The sequence below is a fragment of the Amblyraja radiata genome, chromosome 12 (genome assembly GCF_010909765.2).
Source record: "Amblyraja radiata isolate CabotCenter1 chromosome 12, sAmbRad1.1.pri, whole genome shotgun sequence".
NCBI lineage: Eukaryota > Metazoa > Chordata > Chondrichthyes > Rajiformes > Rajidae > Amblyraja > Amblyraja radiata.
The window spans coordinates 43,282,493-43,304,567 of record NC_045967.1 but is presented as its reverse complement, the minus strand read 5'-3'; the positions used below and the strand labels follow the sequence as shown (position 1 = coordinate 43,304,567).

Sequence of the window (22,075 nt, the reverse complement as noted above, 5' to 3'; positions counted from 1 at the left end):
AAATCACCGAGTCCGATCATCGACGGAGATTACCGAAGCGGACCACCGAAGCCTTCTTCTGCCCACCCAATTCTGTGTGACATACACACAATTCCATTTGTTTGAACTATCTGTGTTAATTCGCACTCTGTCTATTTTAGGCACAAAACTGGATTTCAACCAGGAAAAATATTCCCAACTAACCAGCACAACGCGTCTACTGCATTTTCTGTTTCAGTACCAATTATTACTAACTGGAAAGCAGTTGCTGATGCAGACAAGATCGCTCTATCCGTTGGAACATACACATGCAGGAACTGAATCAAAAATTCCACTCCTCTGTGATGGGTCTGCCGCTCGAAATCCCAGTAACAAATCTGAGTACAGTACTAGAATGCTCCAGAAGCAATAAGATTACTGCATATTTAGTGTACCTCTTCGAATCTCATGTCCCTGCCAAATTATACAATGCACTAGTATCACCCGATTCATCCATTCATTTATTAAATTATCGAGATTAGGTCATTTTCATTAAATCTAATTCTGGAGATTCAATTATATAACGTCCTTCCTCCAGCTGCGTGCACATTCAAAAATTGTGTTTCTTTCCCAACTTGGACGTTTTTAAACAAATAAATTAAAGTGTTCAAATAGGATTAAATGTAGAATGATTTATTCACTGCATTATTAATATAATTTGTGGCTATGGTGGCAAATGATTCCCTCAATTTTTTAATTTTTCATTGGCAATAGGCGAGTGACAACTTTAACTTAGAATAGCAGTCAATACAATGGATTTAGAATGACCACCTCATTATTGGCTGGGTAAGCTCTACAAGTCCACATAAGATTACCACCAAATCAAACTATAGTTGCAAGTGTAGAACTAGTGCAGTAATCGCTTGACCCAGTAGATAATTATGCTTGGCACCAAATCTGGTATTTTATCCATATGCCAAATAACTTTGTGTCGTGTTTTATAGCTTCTACTTGATCTATACAAATAATATCTACCTTCAGCACGGTGGAGAGAATGGTGTATAGCAACTTGAAATGGTTGTATTGTCAGAGTCAAGCAAAAGCACGAATTGCCAGCATTTAGCTTAAGCAATACCCAAACAGTTCAGTCAATAAATAGGTTATCTGGTCATTTACATGCCCCAAACCAGATTCCAAAATATCAAAACAGACATCCTATTCCACCCTCTGTCATAAAAAGCAGAATGAGGAAAACCACTGAGTCCTGGCAATTCCCAGCTCATGACAACCCAAGGAGTATTCAAAACCATGTGTTAGGAGCATATAATGAGTCCAACAGCGGTAGCAGAACCATATCAATGCCCCTCACATTGGGCACCTTCTGCTCAATCTTTAAAGGATTCTGCTATTCTACCAATTCTGTGCTGTTGTTAATCTACGTGTATCTAAGCCTTCGTTTTGTTATTTAATGGAAATATTCAGATGAAAGATACGGAAAACTAATTGGCAAGGCACTGACCTCGTACCACAGAGTTTTGGTTGCAGGAAAGTTAGGTACTTACAGGTGATCTTACAGACATGGCATGACAATCACAAATCTACACATGTTAAATTCTGGACTAAAACAAGGGTAATCCTAAAAACTATCAAATAATAACTTTGATACGATAATGGTTTTCTCTGCATGTAATGTTATGCGTGGTTAATTTCCCATGGCCAGATTTCCAGGTGAAAAAGTTAAGACGCTGCAGCGGGGAATTCGGGCTGCTTCTTTTAAAAGACCTAAAATGGCCATCCTTGAAGCAACTTGTGAATGTGGGGATTTTTTATCTCCAGCTGCCATTGCTTGCTGCTGTGAACCTGCTGTTCCGCCCCCCTGCAGGAACTATACATCAGGAGGTGCAACTCCAGAGCCAATAAAATCATGGGAAACCCCTTCCACCCCTGCAACGGACTGTTCCAGCTGCTATGGTCAGGCAAACGCCTCCGTTGCCATGCTGTGAGAACAGAGAGGTTGAGAAGGAGTTTCTTCCCAGAAGCCATTAGGACTGTAAACTCCTATCTCACCAGGGACTAACTTTTACTGTACCACTCTACTGCTTTTTTTTAAATTGCTGTTTTTTCCCCCTTTTTCCTTCCGCCCACAATATTTAATATGTAAAAGAATATGTGATTCTGTTCCATTCTGTTTGTAGTTTGTTGGTTGTTTGTTTGTTTGTCTTTTTGCACAAAGTCCGCGAGCATTGCCACTTTTCATTTCACTGCACATCTCGTATGTGTATGTGACGAATAAACTTGACTTGACTTGACTTGATAAGCGAGTTCAGTATTCTGAAAAACACAAGGAATCATGGGATTTGTCAAAATTAATTTGATAAAAAAAAGTGAACGGGGGTGCCAGGTAGCGGAGAGTGGAGAGAAAGGGGGCAGATGCGAGTGGGAGACAGGGTGGAGAGACTGGACCAGTGGAGGGACGGTGAGAGGTGGGGGAGAGAGAATGGGGGGGGGGGTGAAAGAATGGGGGGGGGGGGGTGAAAGACATGCGTGTTTGTGTTTTGCTCACAGATGTGTTTAGTTTAACATTTTGCGGGGAGCTGCCGGGGTTTGCATGTTGGTTGCAGAGACGGGCAATGTCCCCCAGTCCCTCCCTCCAGTCCAAGATGGGGGGGGTTGGAGGACCGGGGAGTTCTTGCGGAGACGGGGTGTCCGGGACCTGCAGTGAAGCCGCGATAGCGAGTTCCTCTCTCCCCATCCCTCTTCCCATCTCTCTCCCCATCTCTCTCCCCATCTCTCCCCATCCCTCTCCCCATCTCTCTCCCCATCTGTTTCCCCATCCGTCTCCCGATCCCCCTCCCCATCTCTCTCCCTGCCGCCTCGTCTTTAACCGAGGACAGGCGTCGCTCTGTAGGAAGGAACTACAGATGCTGGTTTACACTGAAGGTAGACACAATGCGCAGGAGTAACTCAGCGGGACAGGCAGCATCTTTGGAGAAAAGGAATGGGTGACGTTTTGGGTCGAGATCCTTCTCCAGAGATGTTGCCTGACCCACTGCGTTACTGCAGCATTTTGTGTGTATGCCTGTTGATGATTGGTGTTCAGCTTTCGCCGGCACCGAGCGGGTTAACCGCCAGCCACTGGATAAGGCAAGAGGTGCTGCTGACGGTCCCCGGCCCGTCAGGGAACGGGTTCCTCAGGAGTCGAAGCAGAGTTGAGCTGGAATTAGTGCTTCTTCTCCGCGCTGATAGTAAACTCGGGGCCGCCACTGCTCCGGTCCGGTGTTCCGTCAGTCCAGGGCCACCCCGGATATCTCCGGCCACCCCCGGACAGGGATGGGACACTCGGGAGGGGACGGGGACGGTAGTGAGACTCCGCTCACAAATCTGCCTCCTGGGGTTATGCAGGGGAGGGGTGTGTGGTTCGCCCCTATATAATAACCCTGTATAACCCGGGAGGACAGCCCGTGAGTGTGGAATCCATCCAGGCTGAGGGGGACCGGACCGTGATTCATTAGATTATCACTGCTGAGATTTCTGCATGGACCAGTGGAGAAGGGAGAACTAGTGTAGCTCACTCCAGTAGCAATTCAGCAGCGCTTGCAGCGCCGGAGACCAGGTTCGATCCTGACTACAGATAAAACGCAGATCTGTATGTCTGCAGCAGCTCTGGTGCCGAAATTTTTAATCTCCAGTGACCTATATCCTGGGCATGCGCAGTCGGAATGCCGAATTCGTCCCTTGTGTCACAGTCTCAGGTGTCGCCTTTGATCGGCGACCGAGCGGACCAGTGAAGAGGCGGCGAACGTCACCTGTAGCCGCGGGATGGAGGCGGGATCTTTGTTGTCAGGTGCTCGGAGCTGAAGAGAGCGCTGGGGCGGAGTGAGGCAGGTGTCGGAGCACAAACCCACTGTCGCCGCAAGATATTAAACGTAGAACAACTGCAGAGCGATTGCCCGAGAGGCAGGAGATCGTTTGCGAAGTCGCTTGGGCGGAACTGAGTGTCGGGTCCTGAGCCCAAGCTCCTCCAGTCTAATGTCTGTCGAGCGCGACACGGTGCAGATCCCCGATGACCTGGCGTTCGCCTCGTTCCGGCAGCAGTGTGAATCAACGCAAGGATGGCAACAGAAGTACAGCAAACTCGGAGTGGGAGTGTGGGTGCAGGACACATCTGAGGGGAAAGCCGTGCACCGAATGAAGGTAAATGATAAGATCGGGGAATGAACAACGCCAAAAAAAGGCCTTGTGTGTTTGTGTACCATTACTGCACAACGCTCCCTTCCCCTTCTTCTCCCTCCCCCAAAAATTTGTACAGCCAGTGAATGACTTTTGAAGCGAGTTCCTCACAGTCGTGGACGGAAACGTGGCAACCAATTTCCGCGCAGAAGGTTGAACAGTGAGACGGGTGACAACTTTAACCTGTTTCATTCCTGTCTGTTGAGAGTGTGCATTGACCTCTTCATACCGTGCCGTTTAAACCGGCGAAAGCAATACATTAATTTTTTTCCAAAGAGTATTATCAAACAAATTGTTACTGAGCCACTTATGAAATATTGGGCTGAATGACAATTGGTTTGGAGGAGTAAGTTTTATGGAATATTGTAGGGTGGAGCGGGTGAAGAGATTTTGACAAGGAATGTTAGAAGCTGAGGGTTTGGTGGGCAGTAATAGAATGGTTAAATTTGGGGAACTAGAGGGCAGATATTCTGGAGACTAGTCATAGAAACAAGTGTTTCAGCGGTCACCTATCTCTGTTCCCCAGAGATACAGCCTGACCTGCTGAGTTATTCCAGCACTTTGTCTTTTTTGTGAACTAGCAAGTTCAATTCCTTGTTTCTATATTTCAGTCCATGAGTCCTGTCTAACCATTAACCACCCATCCACACTATTCTTATTGTATTCTTCTCACATTGCCATTAGCTTTCATTGGATTCTTCCACTTACCTACACATTCAGGGCAATTTACAGTGACCTACCAATCCACACTTTTGGGATAGGGAGGGAAATGGAGCATGTGGGGAAAGCCTGTACAGTCTCAAGGAGAATGTGAAAGCTCCATCCAGACTGCATCAGATATCTGAGTCATCTGGAGATATGAGATAGCAGCTCTACTGGCTGTCACATCACTGAATTATTCGGGAAGTTGGGGGACTATGGAAGAAAACAAGGATGAGATTTATAAAATTGAGATATTGCTTAACATGATGTTGCACCGAATAGAGAAGGCATGTTGAGTAGAAGATGACCAATAGTCTATGGGAATAGAATCTGATGAATCATTGGTTATGACTAGACAGAAAAGCATGATTGTGATGGGATGGTCTCTCCTTGCCCGATTAGTGCAACTCCAGCGATACTTAAGTCCAGCTCCAACTAGAATTAAACAACCCATTTGATTAACTGCCAAACCATCACCATTGACATCCATTCCTTTCAACACACACACATTACAGTCATAGTTTGCATTGTTTATAAAATAAAGTAGTTATTTGCTAATTGATCAGCATCTTCCAAATCTATGAAATGGCTTCCAATATCAAAGGTAAGCAGAGCAGGTGCATGGAATGTATCTGGAGTATCCATTCATAGTTACAGACAATCTTGACTATGAAGTGCATCACAGACCCTATATAATTGCAATCTGTTTCTTGAAAATTCCTGTCCAACAGCACTATCAGACTAGTTTCATAGGAAGGACTCCAATGATTCAAGGAGCAGGCTAACTTGTATCTAAAATGGTATGTTAGCTTTCATAGCAAAAGGATTTGAGTATAGGAGCAGGGAGGTTCTACTGCAGTTGTACAGGGTCTTGGTGAGACCACACCTGGAGTATTGCGTACAGTTTTGGTCTCCAAATCTGAGGAAGGACATTATTGCCATAGAGGGAGTGCAGAGAAGGTTCACCAGACTGATTCCTGGGATGTCAGGACTGTCTTATGAAGAAAGACTGGATAGACTTGGTTTATACTCTCTAGAATTTAGGAGATTGAGAGGGGATCTTATAGAAACTTACAAAATTCTTAAGGGGTTGGACAGGCTAGATGCAGGAAGATTGCTCCTGATGTTGGGGAAGTCCAGGACAAGGGGTCACAGCTTAAGGATTAGGGGGAAATCCTTTAAAACCGAGATGAGAAGAACTTTTTTCACACAGAGAATGGTGAATCTCTGGAACTCTATGCCACAGAGGGTAGTCGAGGCCAGTTCATTGGCTATATTTAAGAGGGAGTTAGATGTGGCCCTTGTGGCTAAGGGGATCAGAGGGTATGGAGAGAAGGCAGGTACGGGATACTGAGTTGGATGATCAGCCATGATCATATTGAATGGCGGTGCAGGCTCGAAGGGCCGAATGGCCTACTCCTGCACCTAATTTCTATGTTTCAATGTTTCTAACATTGTCTTCTCAATGCCAATTCAGGACAAGCTGCAAGTGGTGACCAGCACAAATATCTAATTCAAAGGTTTCAAAGGTGTTTTATTGTCACATGTACTAATTAAGGACAGTGATATCCAAATTACCATGCAGCCATATGGAAAAAAACATGCAACAAGACACACAACTACATAAAAGTTAACATAAACATCCACCACAGCAGATTCCCCATCTTCATCACTGTGATGGAAGGCAAAAAAGTCCAATCTTCTTCCTCTTTATTCTCCTGCGGTCGGGGCAGTCGAACCATCAATCGGGGCGATCGAAGCTCCCGCATCCGGTGGTCGAGAGTGACCAAAACTCCCGCGTTGGAGCGATCGAAACTCCCGCGGCTTGGATTTCCCCAAGTCGGTCTCTGACCAGAGACCGCGGACTCCGTGATGTTAAGTCCGCAAGCACCCATGGTTGGAGCTCCGAGGTCGATCCCTGGCAAAGGGATCGCGGGCTCCGCAATGGTAAGACCGCAGCGGACCGCGGTGGAGCTCTCAAACTCGGTCTCTAGCAAAGATCGGCAACTCCTCAATGTTAGGCCACAGTGTGGACGGAGATACGATATGGATAAAAATCGCATCTCCGTCGAGGTAAGAGATTAGAAAAAATTTCCCCCACCCCCCACATAAAACAAGCTAAAGAACACTAAAACCATACATTTAACACATACAATTAAAACACAAAGAAGGAAAGGATAGACGGAAAGGATAGAGAGAGGCAGCCATTGCTGGCTCTAGCCGGTGACAACTAACTGACAAAAAATGCAACAAAGATAGATTATTCGCAGTGATGTGATATCAGTTCCTGAAAGAAAAATTGTAAGGAGAAAAAAAAGGGATGATCTGATTGACTTTTTGAACTGTGTCCAATTCTGTATTTCAACATTCAAATGCTTTATATATAATGAAAATGGGATTAGAATAGATTATTTATATGTTGAACAGGTGAACAATTATGCACAATTAGTCAGTTTTTGCACTGAAGAATAGTGCACTTAAATTTCTTTTGATTGTTAGTATTACTAATGTTGACATTTGTTTTACTGATTGGTTAACACTGACAGAAGAGAAACAACTAAACAAAAAAGAACTGCAAAAGCAGTGAAATGTGCATGTCAGGAGATAAATTGGGAAAAGCTTGAAAATAAAATATGTGAATGGCAACTGCAACATATCGTGTAATACTTTTAAACTGATCTAAAGCCACACCGCCAATACAGTACCTGTCAGAGGTTCACACAATGAATTTTTGTATTTCACTAAATGCAATGTAGGCAATTTTGTGTTCAAATGGTACTGTGAAGCCATGTGATATGAACAAAAATTCCATGATCTGCCAAAGTGTTCTCATGCGTAACATATTTCTGATACACTGTAGACTGTTGATTTGCATGAGACCAGTTCTGACATCAATTAAACCAGTTTTAGCTACCACATTAAAGTATGCAAAGATATGTCAGTATAACTAAAGCATTTATTGATTTAAATATGATCTTATATAATAATATCCTATTACTATAAACTTAACAGCAACAAAATCCTAGAACGGAAAAGTACATTTTAAAAAATATTAATGATTTCACTGAAGTCTTGGGATTATAAAATGTTAAAAGTATTGTGGATTTAAGAGTACAAAAGCATAGTTGCCAAATCCAAAGATAATTAAGAATTTTCAGATCGTAGCATTGCACATAATGCTTAGAGATAGTTTGACATAGAATGACTGAAGATTCCATGATATGCACCAGGTTTTTTGTAGTTTTGTTTTTGCCAAGCTACATTAATAATGCTCCTTTTTTCTGGTGAGAGTAAGGGAGTACAATTTCTAAATGACATTTTAACTGCATGTCATAATTTATGAGATCAATTTCTGTTTGCATTATATGTTTTACATTTTATCAGCTTTATTATAGTTACTGCTTGGGACAAAGATGTAATTCTTTTATTGCTGCGCAACAAGTATCAATAGCATTAATTAAAACGTTCTGTGCTTTGCGTAAAATGATTTTGCCTCTTTAGTTTAAAAATATATAGGAAAATGTGTTAATGATACTAAAATTCTCCATTTGATTATGTACAATTTAAAACTTCATTTTAAAGAAACATATATAGGTACTGAGAGAATAGGGTAAAGATATACAAATAGTTGGTGCTAGTAATGCATAGTGACTTAAAAATTCTCCAGCAAATATGTGGTTTGATCTAAATGAGCAAGACATAAAATAAATGTATAACCTAAATTAAAACATCAAGGCCATATAATGTTGAAGAAGTTGTTATATAGGTGTGTGGATATGCAAGGAATGGGGGAACGTGGATCTTGTGCAGGCAGATGAGATTAGTCTATCTTGGCATCATATTTGGCACAGACAATGTGGGTTGAAGGATATGTAACTGTGCTATACATTTCTATGTTCTGATGCAAATCAACAGACAGAAAAAAAAATCTGATTTGCCCTGGAAATAACAACAAAATGACAAAAAAAAATCAAGGTCTGTAAGGTTTGAATAAGATTTATCAGGACTTCCGGTGGCGCTATGGAGGGATAGGACGCACGTGTAAGTAGCTCAGGACCATGCCGATTAAACTACGTTTAAAAAAAGAACAAAGCAGATCAATATTCAACGCATTTACGGGCAAAGGGCCAGCAGACCGGTATTCGGACCGTAATACCACCTAAACAAAGGCCGAAAAAAGACGGAGAGGAAGGCTGCGCAGAAGCCCCGAACTCACCTGAAAAACAGTCCCGTGAAGAGACTGCAGTCTAAACACCGGTCCTGCAAGCCATCGAAGCTCTGCGATGGGAACTCTCAGCAGTAAAACAGGAAATCTGTGCTAAAATTGACTCTCGGGTTGAAGAGGTAACTGCAATCCTGAGAGGGGAAATTCTATGTCTGGAAACCGACATCAACCGTAAGTTGGAAACTACCCTGGCTACTTCACTCGCCCACAGCAAGACTATCCGGGAGCTAGAACTAGCGGCTACAGCAGGCTCTGATGCTACAGATAAGTTGAAAGCTGAAGTGGAGCGCATCTCCGGCTTGGTGTAAAAATTAACAATAAAATGCCTAGATCTAGAGGGGCGTTCCAAGCGTCAGAACTTGAGAATAGTCGGAGTGAAAGAAGGTAAAGAACACGGTCAAAATGTCCGCAAATTTACAGCACAATTACTTAAAGACACACTCGCTCTGGATGAAAAGCCTGTGCTTGACCGAGCACACAGAGCACAGAGAACCCGGTCAGACAGCAACGCACCATTGCGACATCTGATCCTGCGGGTGCATCACTGCCATGTCCTGGAGGAAATACTTCGTAAAGTGGCCAAGGACAGGAAGGACATACCAAGGACAACAGATACGAATTTTCAGAGACTTTCCCCCTGAAGTCGTTAGACAAAGAGCACTCTTTTCCAGGACAAGAGGAATTCTGAGGGACATACCAGGAGTTCGATTCGGATTATTATACCTGGCCAAGCTCCGTGTCACACATGAAGGTGCTGAATCCTTCTTCACTGACCCGAACGAGGCATTATTGTTTGCCCAGAACATCGCCGGAGCTACCAGGGGATAGGTATTAGTCTATAGAGTCGATGTCACAGGCTGTTACGGACTCGATACTTTGTAATATGGTAGAAACATTATAGACCGAAAGATAACTATTACGAGACACATGTCGGTTAAATATGCATTCAGATACTTACTCATGTCTTCCTATAGAACTTTAATTAGAGTGGATTGCTGAGCCTCTAAAAGAACTTCACATTCTGTTCTGTTTAGTTCCTTAACGTGTGAAAGGTGCAGGACTACTTAATAATAATTCTAGTAGTCAAAGTGTATTGTAAGGAAGGTTACTTGAATTCAACACTGTTGTTGTGTGGATTTTGTTAGTGACGTTTTTATATTTTGTTCCTTTTTCTTCTTATCTTTTCTCTTTTCTTATCTTTGTAATAAATATCTTAGTATCTTGCACTAAGGTGCACTTTTCTTGGAGATATCTCCCGTGAGCTGGGGAAAGGGGCGAGGGATCCCTCACTCAGCCTACATTTGGACGAGGTACTTTAATCACCGTGTCGGACCATTTAATTCAGCAGAGAACGCATAACATTAGCACATAACACATAACCCTTTCCTTCGCTCCATAGATGCTTCCGCACCCACTGAGTTTCTCCAGCATTTTTGTCTACATAACATTAGCTATGCAAGATGATGTAGCAAGCAAAACGGGGGGGAAAGAACTCACGTTTTGTAATTGGAGCTTCAGGGGCACGAATTAACCAATAAAAAGGGGTAAAATATTAGCCCATTTAAAATCCCTTAACACTGACATAATATTCCTTCAGGAGACTTACCTCAAGAATTGAATCACACAACAGGCTGAGGTGTAGGTGGATTGGACAGTTGTATCACCCAACCCTTCCCTCTAAAACCAGGGGAACTGCAATTCTAATCCGTAAAGGTATTCTGTTCAAACACAAGTCCATAATAACTGATAAGGAGGGTAGGTATATTATAGTATCCGGAGAAATGTACTCAACCTCATTGACTTTGGTGAACATATACGCTCCAAATTTTGATAACCCCCAATTATTTAATTAAATATTTAATTTAATCCCAGATATGTCCCAGTCCAATTTGATAATTGGGGATGATCTAAACTGTGTTTTAGACCAATACCTAGATAGATCTTAATTTCAAAGAATAATTACATCCAAGCCCAGTGAACTTCTGAATACTTATATAAACAACACAAATATAAAGGACGTGTGGAGGATTGCCAATCCTTCAGGAAGAGAATATTCTTTCTACTCGGGTGTCCATAAGGTGTACACAGGAATAGATTATTTCCTGGTCGACTCTAAACTTCTGCCATACACCTATAACCCAAAATATCATGATATCATTATTTCAGATCATTGCCCTCTTACATTTTCTGTGAAACTGGAAGGAATGGCAAATAGGCAGCCGTGCTGGAGATTTAACCCACAAATACTCGCAGAGGCTGGGTTTTGTGACTACCTGAAGTCACAGATGGAAATCTTCTTCGAGACAAATGACACTCCTGACATCTCCCCATCTTTGCTTTGGGAACCCTTTGAAGCCTACCTCAGGCTGCATAATTTCATACCAAGCATCACAGAATAAGAGAAATAGGGCAGAACAATTGAAGTTAGAAAAACAAATGGAACAATTAGACTTAGAAAATGCGGCTGACCCGTCCACAAGAAAACATAACAAGATAGCTGCACTCAAATTCAAATTAAACCAGATACTTTCAGCAAGAATCAGTAGGGCATTTCAATACACCAAACAAAAACACTTTGAATTCGGCGATAAACCCCATAAACTTTTAGCAAGCCAACTTCGTAAATTAGAGAATGACCGTACCATACGTAAAATCAGATCGGAAAAAGGTTAACTGCTCTCACTGCCCAAAGATATCAACGAAAGATTTCAACAATTTTATTGGGATCTTATAGAGCAATTGCCCATTTAAATACTGACCAGAAGATTCTAGCCAAAATTCTGGCTCGTAGACTCAGCCTAGTCATTGGCAAACCTGTACACTCAGGTCAAACTGGGTTCATACCTAAACGCCACATTCTTTAATCTGAGACACCTGTTTAATATAATTTATTCACATAGAATACCGAACGAAGACCTCACAATTATCTCATTGGACGCGGAAAAAGCTTTCGACTAAGTTGACCAAATGTCTTATCTTTTCACAGCGTTGGAAAAATTCCAATTAGGCGAAAACTTCATCTCATGGGTGAAGCTTCTATATACTAATCTGACCACCAGAATACTAACCAATCAAATACTTTCATCTAAATTTTACCTTTTTTTTTTTTTTTTTTGATATAATTTATTTGCCACACAACCAAGGTCGGTGGTATTTGGGTTGCCAGCAGCGGTACAATAATAAAGAACACAACCACAATAAAAATTTTACACAAACATCCACCACAGCATTCATCACTGTGGTGGAAGGCACAGAGCTTGGCCAGTCCTCCTCCATTTTCCCCCGTGGTCGGGACCTCCACCCTCCACAGCCGTTGCTGCGGGCGTCCAGATGGTAAGGGACAAAGTCAAAGTCAAGGTGAGTCCAGGATCGGCTCTTCCCAACCAGAGACTGCGGCTTCAGGCTGGTGTAGGCCGCAGGCCGGCGGTCAAAGTTTTAAAGTACCTGCCGTGCCGCCGCCGGAAGCACCGCAGTCTGCAGGGCCGGCGGTCGAAGCTCCCCTCCAGGGGAGATGATAAGTCCATACCACGCCCGCGGTAGAAGATGGCCGCGGGCCGGCGGTGGAAGCTTCTTCTTCCACCCAGGGTCCCCAACGTGAGATCCCGGGCTGTAGACGCCGCACCAGCTGGAGTTCTGCAGACCGCGGCTTCAGGCTGCCGGCTGCCGCGGGCCAGCGTAACGGAGCGCTCCCCTCCAGCGAGGTCTCACCCGCTCCGCGCCGAGAGTCCACGCTGCGCCCGCTGCTGAAGCTCCGGGCGCGTCTCCGGGAAAGTCCGCGCCGATCCTTGCTGTTAGACCACGGGGGAGGCGACCTGAAAAAGTCGCCTCTCCATGGAAGAGGCGGCCGAAACGGTTTCCCCCTTACCCCCCCTCACCACCCCCCACACATAACACACAAAGAAACATTAAAAACACACTTTTAAACATACTAAAAAAATTAAAAAAGTTGAATAAAGACGGACACGCTGCCGACAGGCTGCTGCCAGTTCAGGGGCAATCGACAAGGCTGCGCTCTCTCCCCGATGCTATTTGCATTAGCCATAGAACCTCTTGCCGAGAGTATTAGGTCCCACCCAGGCATATATGGATACAATACTAAACACACTATGAACAAATTTCCCTGTACACAGACGATGTACTTTTATACATTACTAACCCCCAAACCAGTATCCCAAATTTACTATCCACTATAGATCAATTCAGCTCCTTCTCTGGCTACAGAATTAATTGGAATAAAAGCAAAATTATGCCAATAAATTAACAAGACGTCACCTGGCCCCTTTAGAATTGTTACTGAAAAATTCAGATACCTTGGGGTTTACGTTACCAGGAAATATTCCCTTCTGTTTAAAACAAATTTCCCTCCATTAATCACAAAATTTCATACATATTCAATTTTGGAAAATATTGCCCATTTCCCTCCTCTGCAGACTAAATGCTGTAAAGATGATCTTTCTCCCGCAGCTTTTATATCTATTCCAGACAATACCGATATATCTTCCCAAATCTTTCGTCAAAAAAATGGATTCCGTTGTTACTAATTTCAATTGGGACTACAAAAGCCACCAAATGCATAAACGACACCTGTGCAAATCCAAAGAAAATGGAGGACTAGCTTTACCTAATTTCCTCTTTTACTATTTGGGCAACAAATATTAAAACCATCATTTTCTGGCTGGATGATTCGCACCAACAGGCAAACTGGCTAAAAATTGAAAGAGTAGATTGCTTGCCTTTCTCCACAGGATCGATTGTCCTGTCTCCAATATCCCTGAGTAAGTCAAAGTATGAGCATAACCCTATAATACATGGTTTTATTCGTATCTGGAAACAGTTGAAGCTCAGTCTCAAATTGAGAGACATGCCTCTCCTTCTTCCTATTGCAAACAATCCCTCTTTTAAACCCTCTATTTTAGATGGTGTTTTCACCCAATGGAAGAACAAGGGAATCAACAATGTGGGAGACCTTTATCGGAAGGGGACTCTTTCCTCCTTCCAAGAGTTGCAGGAGAAATACGATCTGAACACGAATAATTTTTTCAGAACATACAGGCAAGAATATTTCTCTGCAGGTCCAGACAAACTCGATGAGTGTTTGAATAGACATGCAGATACAGAGAAGTTGATATCCTACATTTACAATGTTCTTCAAAACATCAACACCCCATCATCTGAGGTTTATAGGCGTGCATGGGAGGATGAGATGGGTCAACAAATTTCCAACGATATATGGGACGAAAGCTTACAATACATCCACTATTGCTCTTTAAATGCCAGACACTGCCTGATACAGTTCAAAGTGCTGCACAGGCTATACTACTCAAAAACCAAACTGAACAAGATTTTCCCCGGTGTTTCTCCTCTTTGCGATAAATGTCAGTATCAAGAAGTCACCTTAACCCACAGTTTTGTACTGTGTACAAAAATAGAAAGTTTTTGGACAGAAGTATTCAGCGTCATCTCCAAAACACTGAAAATCCCATTAGAGCCAGACCCAAAATTGATAATACTGGGAATATCAGAGGCATGTAGCAATCTAACGGTCTTTCAACGACGTTTTCTCGATTACGGTCTAATATCAGCAAAAAAACGTATACTTAAATTCTGGAAAAAGACTGCATGACGGATACACTCCATCTAGAGAGAATTAGGTTTGTCTTGAATGATAAACCGGAACAATTAAAAAAAATATGGTCTGCTTTTATTGAATTTCTTGAGCAACACAATGGTTGAACACTAATTTGAAACTGATCATAGGGCTAGGTGAGTGGGCACATGGGTGGGTCGATGGATATATCTCCTCTCTTTTCTTCTTTCTTTCTTTTCTCTCTCCTCCTTCTCATTTTAATTTAATGTTCTGTTTGGAAAATGTTAAAATCGAGGCTGTTCACAAAGTTGTAACATAGTCAAGTTTTTTGTACAATTGCTTCCAATAAAATAAATATTAAAAAAAAAAAAGATTTATCATTTATCTCTGGCCTGGATGATGCCCAAAAAGACCAGTTTGTGTCCTGGTGATGATCTCAAGAAATAATGTATAGCCTCCAGCTCTTTCAAATCTTTCCTCCATTACTCAACAGGATGTTTGGAACACTGACAATCATGCTCTCGAGCCTGCAGAAGATTCCAGAAAGTTTACTTTTTACATACATTTTTTTTCCTAGAGTAATTTAATAAAAACTTCACATTTACAGCTTTGTAGTAATTTTAATGGAATGTCCACTGTGCAAAACGTTTTTTAAATGAATCAAATATGGAATATCAACCAACATTTATTGTGTACTTCTATTTGTCCTTGACAAGTGGCTAGTGAGTCCTTAGCCATTGCAGTCCTTCTGGTGCTCATACTTCCACACTGTTGATGGTTCACAGTTCCAGGATTTGGATCTGGTGACATTGGAGGGATGATAATAAATTTCAAAGTAAGAATGGCAGAAGAAGAGAGGCTGCAGGTGCTATTCCCATCTGCTTGCTGTCCTTGTCCTCTTGCAGGTAGAGGTTGTGTCACGTTGAGTGGTCCTGGCGAGATGCGAACTGAGCATCATTTGGGTTATTGATGAGTAAATATCACTTAAAATGTGTTCTACTTGGGCAGCAGCTTGCCTGCTTTGATTTGTCCTGCTTTTTTGTGATCCATTCAAGATGTGCCTTTTCTATGTTTTGTTGATTTTAAGAATGGCATTGTGGCTCAGCAGCATCACTACACCAATCCAAGTTTGATCCCCCTTTCCAGTGTGGAGTGTGCACATTCTTCCTCTGAATGTTGGATTTCTCTGTGTGCTCCAGTTTTCACCCTCATCCCAAAGATGAGCAGATTGTTAGGTTAATTGGCTCCTGAAAAATATTCGTTGTGTAATGGGTGGCAGGAGAATCAGAGCGAAGTTGATGGACATCTTGGAGTGCATTAGTACAGGAAAATAAATGGGGTAATGTCATTGGTGAGTGCTTTAAAAGTTAACATAGATGTGATGGATTAAATGGCCTCTTCTTGCTTTGTCTAGCGATATATTCAGTTTCACAATTTTAGAAGTGAACTCCATTGGGCGTTCCACAGTTTTGATAACTAATTAAGAGCGACAAAAGCAAACAGTGTAGATTTTACCAAGGGAGATATTTACTCAATGGAAATAGAAAGGAAGATGAAGATAATTTACAATGCTTATTGGAAGTAGTGAAATAATGTACAGAATACCACTGGTCATAGCAGGGCAGATCAACTGAATGTTAAAGTAAATTGTTTGTAATTATAGGAAGTCAAGTTTATTCACCTTTGCACAAGTACGTTGAGGTAGAGGCGGAATGACTATCTTGCAGTAGCATCACAGGCATATAGGCTCAGGCATACACAAAGTCATAAATTATAGAGTTACACACATTCTGCAAGGCAGTGAAAAAAAAAGTGCATTACTTCAATAGTAGACAAGAAAACAATTCTATGATTGTGCTGGAGTGTTCAATAACATTCCACTGCCAGGTTAGGATTCAGGTTGTGCAAGTCAGGTTCAAGAATCTGATAGTTCTAGGAAAGTAGCTGTTCCTGATCCTGATGGTGCCTGCCACTTCAGGCTTCCATACCTCCTGCCCGTTCATAGCAGTGACAAGAGGGCACAACTCAGATGGTGAGAATCCTTGATAGTTGCTGCCGCCTTGATGGAGCACCTCACGTAGATGCTTTAGATCGTGGACTGCTCCGAGTTCTCCACTCTGTGGCCTCTTGCATTCCTGTGCATTGGAATTGCTATATCAGGCCATGATGCAACCATCATGATACTTCTTAAAAATATCAGTATACTTTCTACAACGTAATCTGTAGAATTTTCCAGTAATATGCCAAATCTGTTTAAACATTTAAGAAAGTCGAGGTATTCTTTGTGATTACATCTATGCGCTGGGCCCGGGATAAGTCACCTGAATATTAACACCCCGGAATTTAAAACTGCTGATTCTTTTGCCGATCCACCAAGGTGAACTGGCATCTGGTCTCCTCCTTCCCCTTTCTGAAGTCAACTATTAATTCCTTGTGTTAAAAAGTTGTGTTGCAGCATCACTCAACCAGGTGTTCTATCTCACTTCTGCACGCTGACTCATCTCCACATGTAATTCAGCCAACAACGATGGTGTTGTCAGTTAATTTATAGATTGCTTTGGAGCTGTGCTTAGCCATGCAATAATGGGTATAAAGTGAGTAGAACGGAGCTAAGCATGTAGCCTTGAGGTGTACCTGTGTTGATGGTCAGTGAGGAGGAGATGTTGTCACCGACCCTTGCTGATTGAGGTCTGCCGATGACGAAGTCAAGGATCCAGTTGCAAAAGAAGCTACAGAAGCCCAGGTCGGAGCATGATCATGAGTTTGGAGCAGATGGTAGTGTTAAACGCTGAGCTGTAGTCGATGACACTCCGATGCCCTGACGCACGTGTCCCTGTTATCCACACAGTTCAGAACAGACTTGAGATCCAGTGAGATAGCATCAGCTGATGACCTGTTGTGGTAATAGGCATGTTGTGGCAGTTTATACCCAATTGTTTCTCCATATGGCATTTCTCAGATTCAGTCTCACCATCTGTAAAACAATGAAAACGGAGGCATAACTGGTGTTCCTGTGGTATAATCTAATGTTTTTATAATGCTGAGGATACTGCTGAATTTAACAATGCGACTGAATATTTAATTCATGCCTTTTTTTAAAAAGTTTGCTTAATAGAAATGGTAGTAAAGAAACTCAAATCTTTATTGAAAAAGAAAAAGCCTCCAATGATTCAGAATATAATCAGAATTTCTAAATGGAAGGTCATGCTTAACCAACCATTATCATCATTATGAACTGAGAGAAGACATTGACAATCTGATGTGTGTGCACGTTAGCCATTCATTGGTCATGCTAGAATACAGGTGACTTCTTTGCAGGTATTTGATGTCAACAAGATGAAACAGCAGAAATCTGATACAACCGAGTTTGGAAAGGTTGAAGACAATCATGAGGGCAATTGAGTTCTGTGAAAGGGCCTCAAACTGTTGTCTTTGTGTTACTCTAGTACTAACTTTTCAGATGAGGAAAACCGGATGAGATTTACAGAACATTATTGCAGTCTGTGTCAGAGTTTGTAATCTGATACTCATGGGAAGAAAGAAAAATAGCACATTCAGGTACAGGTGCAATGACTATTTTGCCTTTATTTTCTTATTTAATGTTGAACAACCCAAGGCACCCACTGCCCAGAGTTTACTTAGTTTGAATGAAAGAAGCTTATCATTTGTGCATCAGGGTAGAATTGCAGTGTCATTTTGCTGAATATGCAGTACCATGAAGATACCAATGAGAAAAGGGCCACATGGTTGGAAAATGAACACTTATTTATTATGAAAACATGTTAAATGTTAATGTTTCAATCTGCTTCATGAAGTGTGACTTAATTAGGAGTTCAAGGAATGTTATGTAAGCTATTAATTTGGCAATTCTGCACCAATTCCTTTTTCAAGTTATACAGGTGCATAACCTTTTATCCGAAATTCCGGAAACCGAAAAGCTCCGAAACCCGGACATTTTTTCCAGGATGTCGTCTGCACACCAAAGCTCGCGTTTGGCGCCAAACTTGACCCGAAACAACCACGGTCAACCCAGGTCTATACTACTGTAGCGGCTGCCTCCTCCCCGGAGACCGGGGAGCCACTTAAACATCTGTAAATCATTGCTTAAATGTTAGTCAGTTAGTTTGGAGGGCTTTTATGTGGTTATGTGGTGGTGGGGGGGGGGGGGGGGGGGGGGTGAAGGGGGAAACTTTAATTCTTAGTCCCCTACCTGGTCGGAGAGGCGGGGAGCGGGCAATGCCTTTCCGGGTCGCCGTGCGGTAAGCTCCGGAGCGCTGTGGCCGCCGACTCCCAACATCGCGGAGCTGGGGCTGCGGGCGTCCGGCCGCGGGCTGCGCCGGTTGGAGCTCGGATCCCGGCAAAATCGATCCCTGACTGCGCGGCTCCAAATCCAGCGCCGCCCGCGACCGGACGCCCGCAGCCCGCAGCCCCATGTTGGGAGTCGGCGGCCACAGCGCTCCGGAGCTTACCGCACGGCGACCCGTTAAGGCATTGCCCGCTCCCCGCCTCTCCGACCAGGTAGGGGACTAAGAATTAAAGTTTCCCCCTTCACCCTTCACCCCTTCACCCATCCCCTTCCCCCCCCCCCCCCCCCCCACACATAAAATCCCTCCAAACTAACTGACTAACATTTAAGCAATGATTTACAATGATTCCCCGGTCTCCGGGGAGGAGGCAGCCGCTCCAGACTTTCCAAGCCGCTCGCGCTACCTACCTAATCTACGCTAAAAATCTTCCATTCCGAAATCTGAAAAATTCCGAAATCTGAGAAGTGTCTGGTCCCAAGGCTTTCGGATAAAAGGTTGTGCACCTGTAGTTGAATCTGCTTCTAATTCTCTTTTGTGCAATCCAGTCCAGATTGTCATATTTTCTCCTCATAGGTCAAATTCTCACCTTGTGCCTTAGACATTTCTTAAGTTTTTGACATCAATCTTATGTCACTGCCATCAACATCTTATTTTTCTGTCAAACTATTATTACGGCAGATGTCTATTCAGTGATATCAAATAATCACGTAGTTAAGGTGCCTAGATTTTCATCAGCTTTAATAATGCCTATTACCATATTCAAAGTTTTTTTTATGGGAATCCCTTGCTTTTTGCTGCTCTCCAACAAAACTCATCATCTTATTTATATCGTCAATCTTTGTTCTTCCCAAGTACATCAATGTATAGAGCTACAATAAATTTCTGATTTATTTAGTTCTCTTATTTCCAAAATATGTGCCTTTTGCAACTTTGAAATCATGTCTCATGTATTCTTTAGCTGTTAATTGGCTGAAACAGTTGAGCTTTTATTTGGAACTGGGAGAAATTGTGATCTGAGGATAAAAGTAGCTAATGCATTTTACCCAGCCCCAGATGGCCACGCTGCATTAGTTTAGATTAGAGATACAGCGTGGAAAGAGGCTCTTCAGCCTGCCGTGTCCACTCCGACCCGTGATCACCCATACATTAGTTCTATCCTATGAACTAGTCACAATTTACAGAAGCCAATTAACTTAAAAACCTGCACATCTTTGGGAGGAAACCGGAGCAGACGGAGAAAACCCATGCAGTCACCGGGAGAACGTACAAACTCTGTGCAAACAGCACCTATAGTCAGGATCAAACCTGGGTCTCCAGTGCTGTAAGGTGACAACTCTACTGCTGCACCACTGTGCCGCCCTTTCGAATGCTAAGTTCCATATTCCATGGCATTGATGATTTTCCTATATGTGGTACCCAGAATTGTACACAGTACTGCAGAAGAAATCCAGTCCGGGATTTATAAGCATTTTGCATGGTATTTGTACATCTGCCAACCTTCACAAAGTCCAGGGTTTCATATGCGTAATTGGATTGTAGGGATAACAAAGATGGATTTGGAGAGGAGTAATGGAAGTAAAGCTCATTACATTTCACAACTCAAAGAATGTACCGTTGTTGGTAGATTGTATTTGGAGAGGAAATTTTAATTTGATGTTTGTGCAGCAATGTTTTGTCTTTGACAACTGCCAGAAATGTGAAAATGAGTCTGCAAATGGATTATCTGTGCATAATGCATCATCAAAGTTTAGCCTTAATGAAGTCTTCACTTTTTTTCCTGTAAAAAAAAATAATACATTCATGAAACTTTTTTGTTAATTTAATTATATTCTTTGAATATTTCCAATATTTAACATCTACATTGAGCAAACACCATTTTTGAAGAATATCGTACTGTTCAATCATAAAAAAAGAAAGAAAAGATTCATAAACACGGGATAAAACGACCGCAAAAACACCCGGGGCACAAATTGCCAGTGTTAAATGTTTAATGTTCCTAAAGAACTGATCTATCAGTATTTTTGAAGGATTTTATTTGTTTTGTTTTGGTTTATATACTGTAATTTTCAAGGCTTGTGATTACATTGAAGGCTTGACTTGAATACACTTTTGTTGGCAGTGCAGAAGTTGGATTCGCAAAACTCAATTTCTTTAGTCTATGTAGTTTCTTCAGGCCCATTCCTGTAGAGTTGCTCTGCTATTGACCTATACTGTATGCAAATTTTGATGTTAAATTGCTGCTATATATCTTGGGTTTCTGTAATCAGTTAATTATTTACAGCAAAATAGTACTCATCTAGAAAAATTAGCAGATGTACAATGTATTTCAAGATAACACATATTTGGCTATTGAGCCTGACACACCTTGCAGTAAAATCAATAGATTTCTGTGTCTTTACTCCATATTCCCATCTTTGCATTATTTCCCTAAATTTCTTTAACAAATATCGACCACATAATTAACAAACAATTATTCGGAGTTCTAAAGTGCTATGATCCACTGCTTGGAGTTGTTTTAGAACTTCCCTTCGGATAGACCAGTTTCTAATATTTCTAATATATATGATAATATATGTCTGAAGACCCAAAATATCACCCATTTCTTCGCTCCAGAGATGCTGCCTGTCCCACCTAGTTACCCCAGCTTTTTGTGTATCTTCTAATATGTGACCCCTGTTCCTTGTCTTGGAATGACTTGCCAGCAAAAAGATTTTTCCAATCAAATCCTATTAATTTTCCTAAATATTTTTTAGAAAGTTCAGTCAAATCCCCTTAACATTCTTGATTTAAAAAAAAGTGAAATTCTAGATCCTGTAATTGCTTCCTGAAATACGAGGCATCATTAAATCGAAGATGCATTCCCTTATCACCAATCGCTCGTTACCGAGTACTGGCATATTTTGAGCAGCAATATTATTCCGAAGAATAAGTGTAAAATATTGAATTATTTGGTCTTTGCCAAGATGGCTGGTGACCTTGAGGCATAACAGAAAAAATAGAACAAAATTGAGGCATTTAAAATATGTAGTTTAAAAATCTGCTGTTTATCTTGTACTCTAAACTGGT

General features: G+C 42.1%; 1 protein-coding gene across 1 annotated transcript in view; it reads left to right on the top strand.

Moving 5' to 3' along the window:
• The first annotated feature begins 3,698 nt into the window (after positions 1-3,698).
• The window catches only part of LOC116979137 (START domain-containing protein 10-like), a 42,708-nt gene continuing 24,331 nt past the window's right edge, over positions 3,699-22,075 (top strand). Inside the window, exon 1 of the mRNA XM_033030645.1 lies at positions 3,699-4,152. Coding sequence (XP_032886536.1) covers positions 3,988-4,152 — 165 coding nt within the window. The 5' untranslated portion in view covers positions 3,699-3,987. The remainder of the gene's footprint in view (positions 4,153-22,075) is intronic.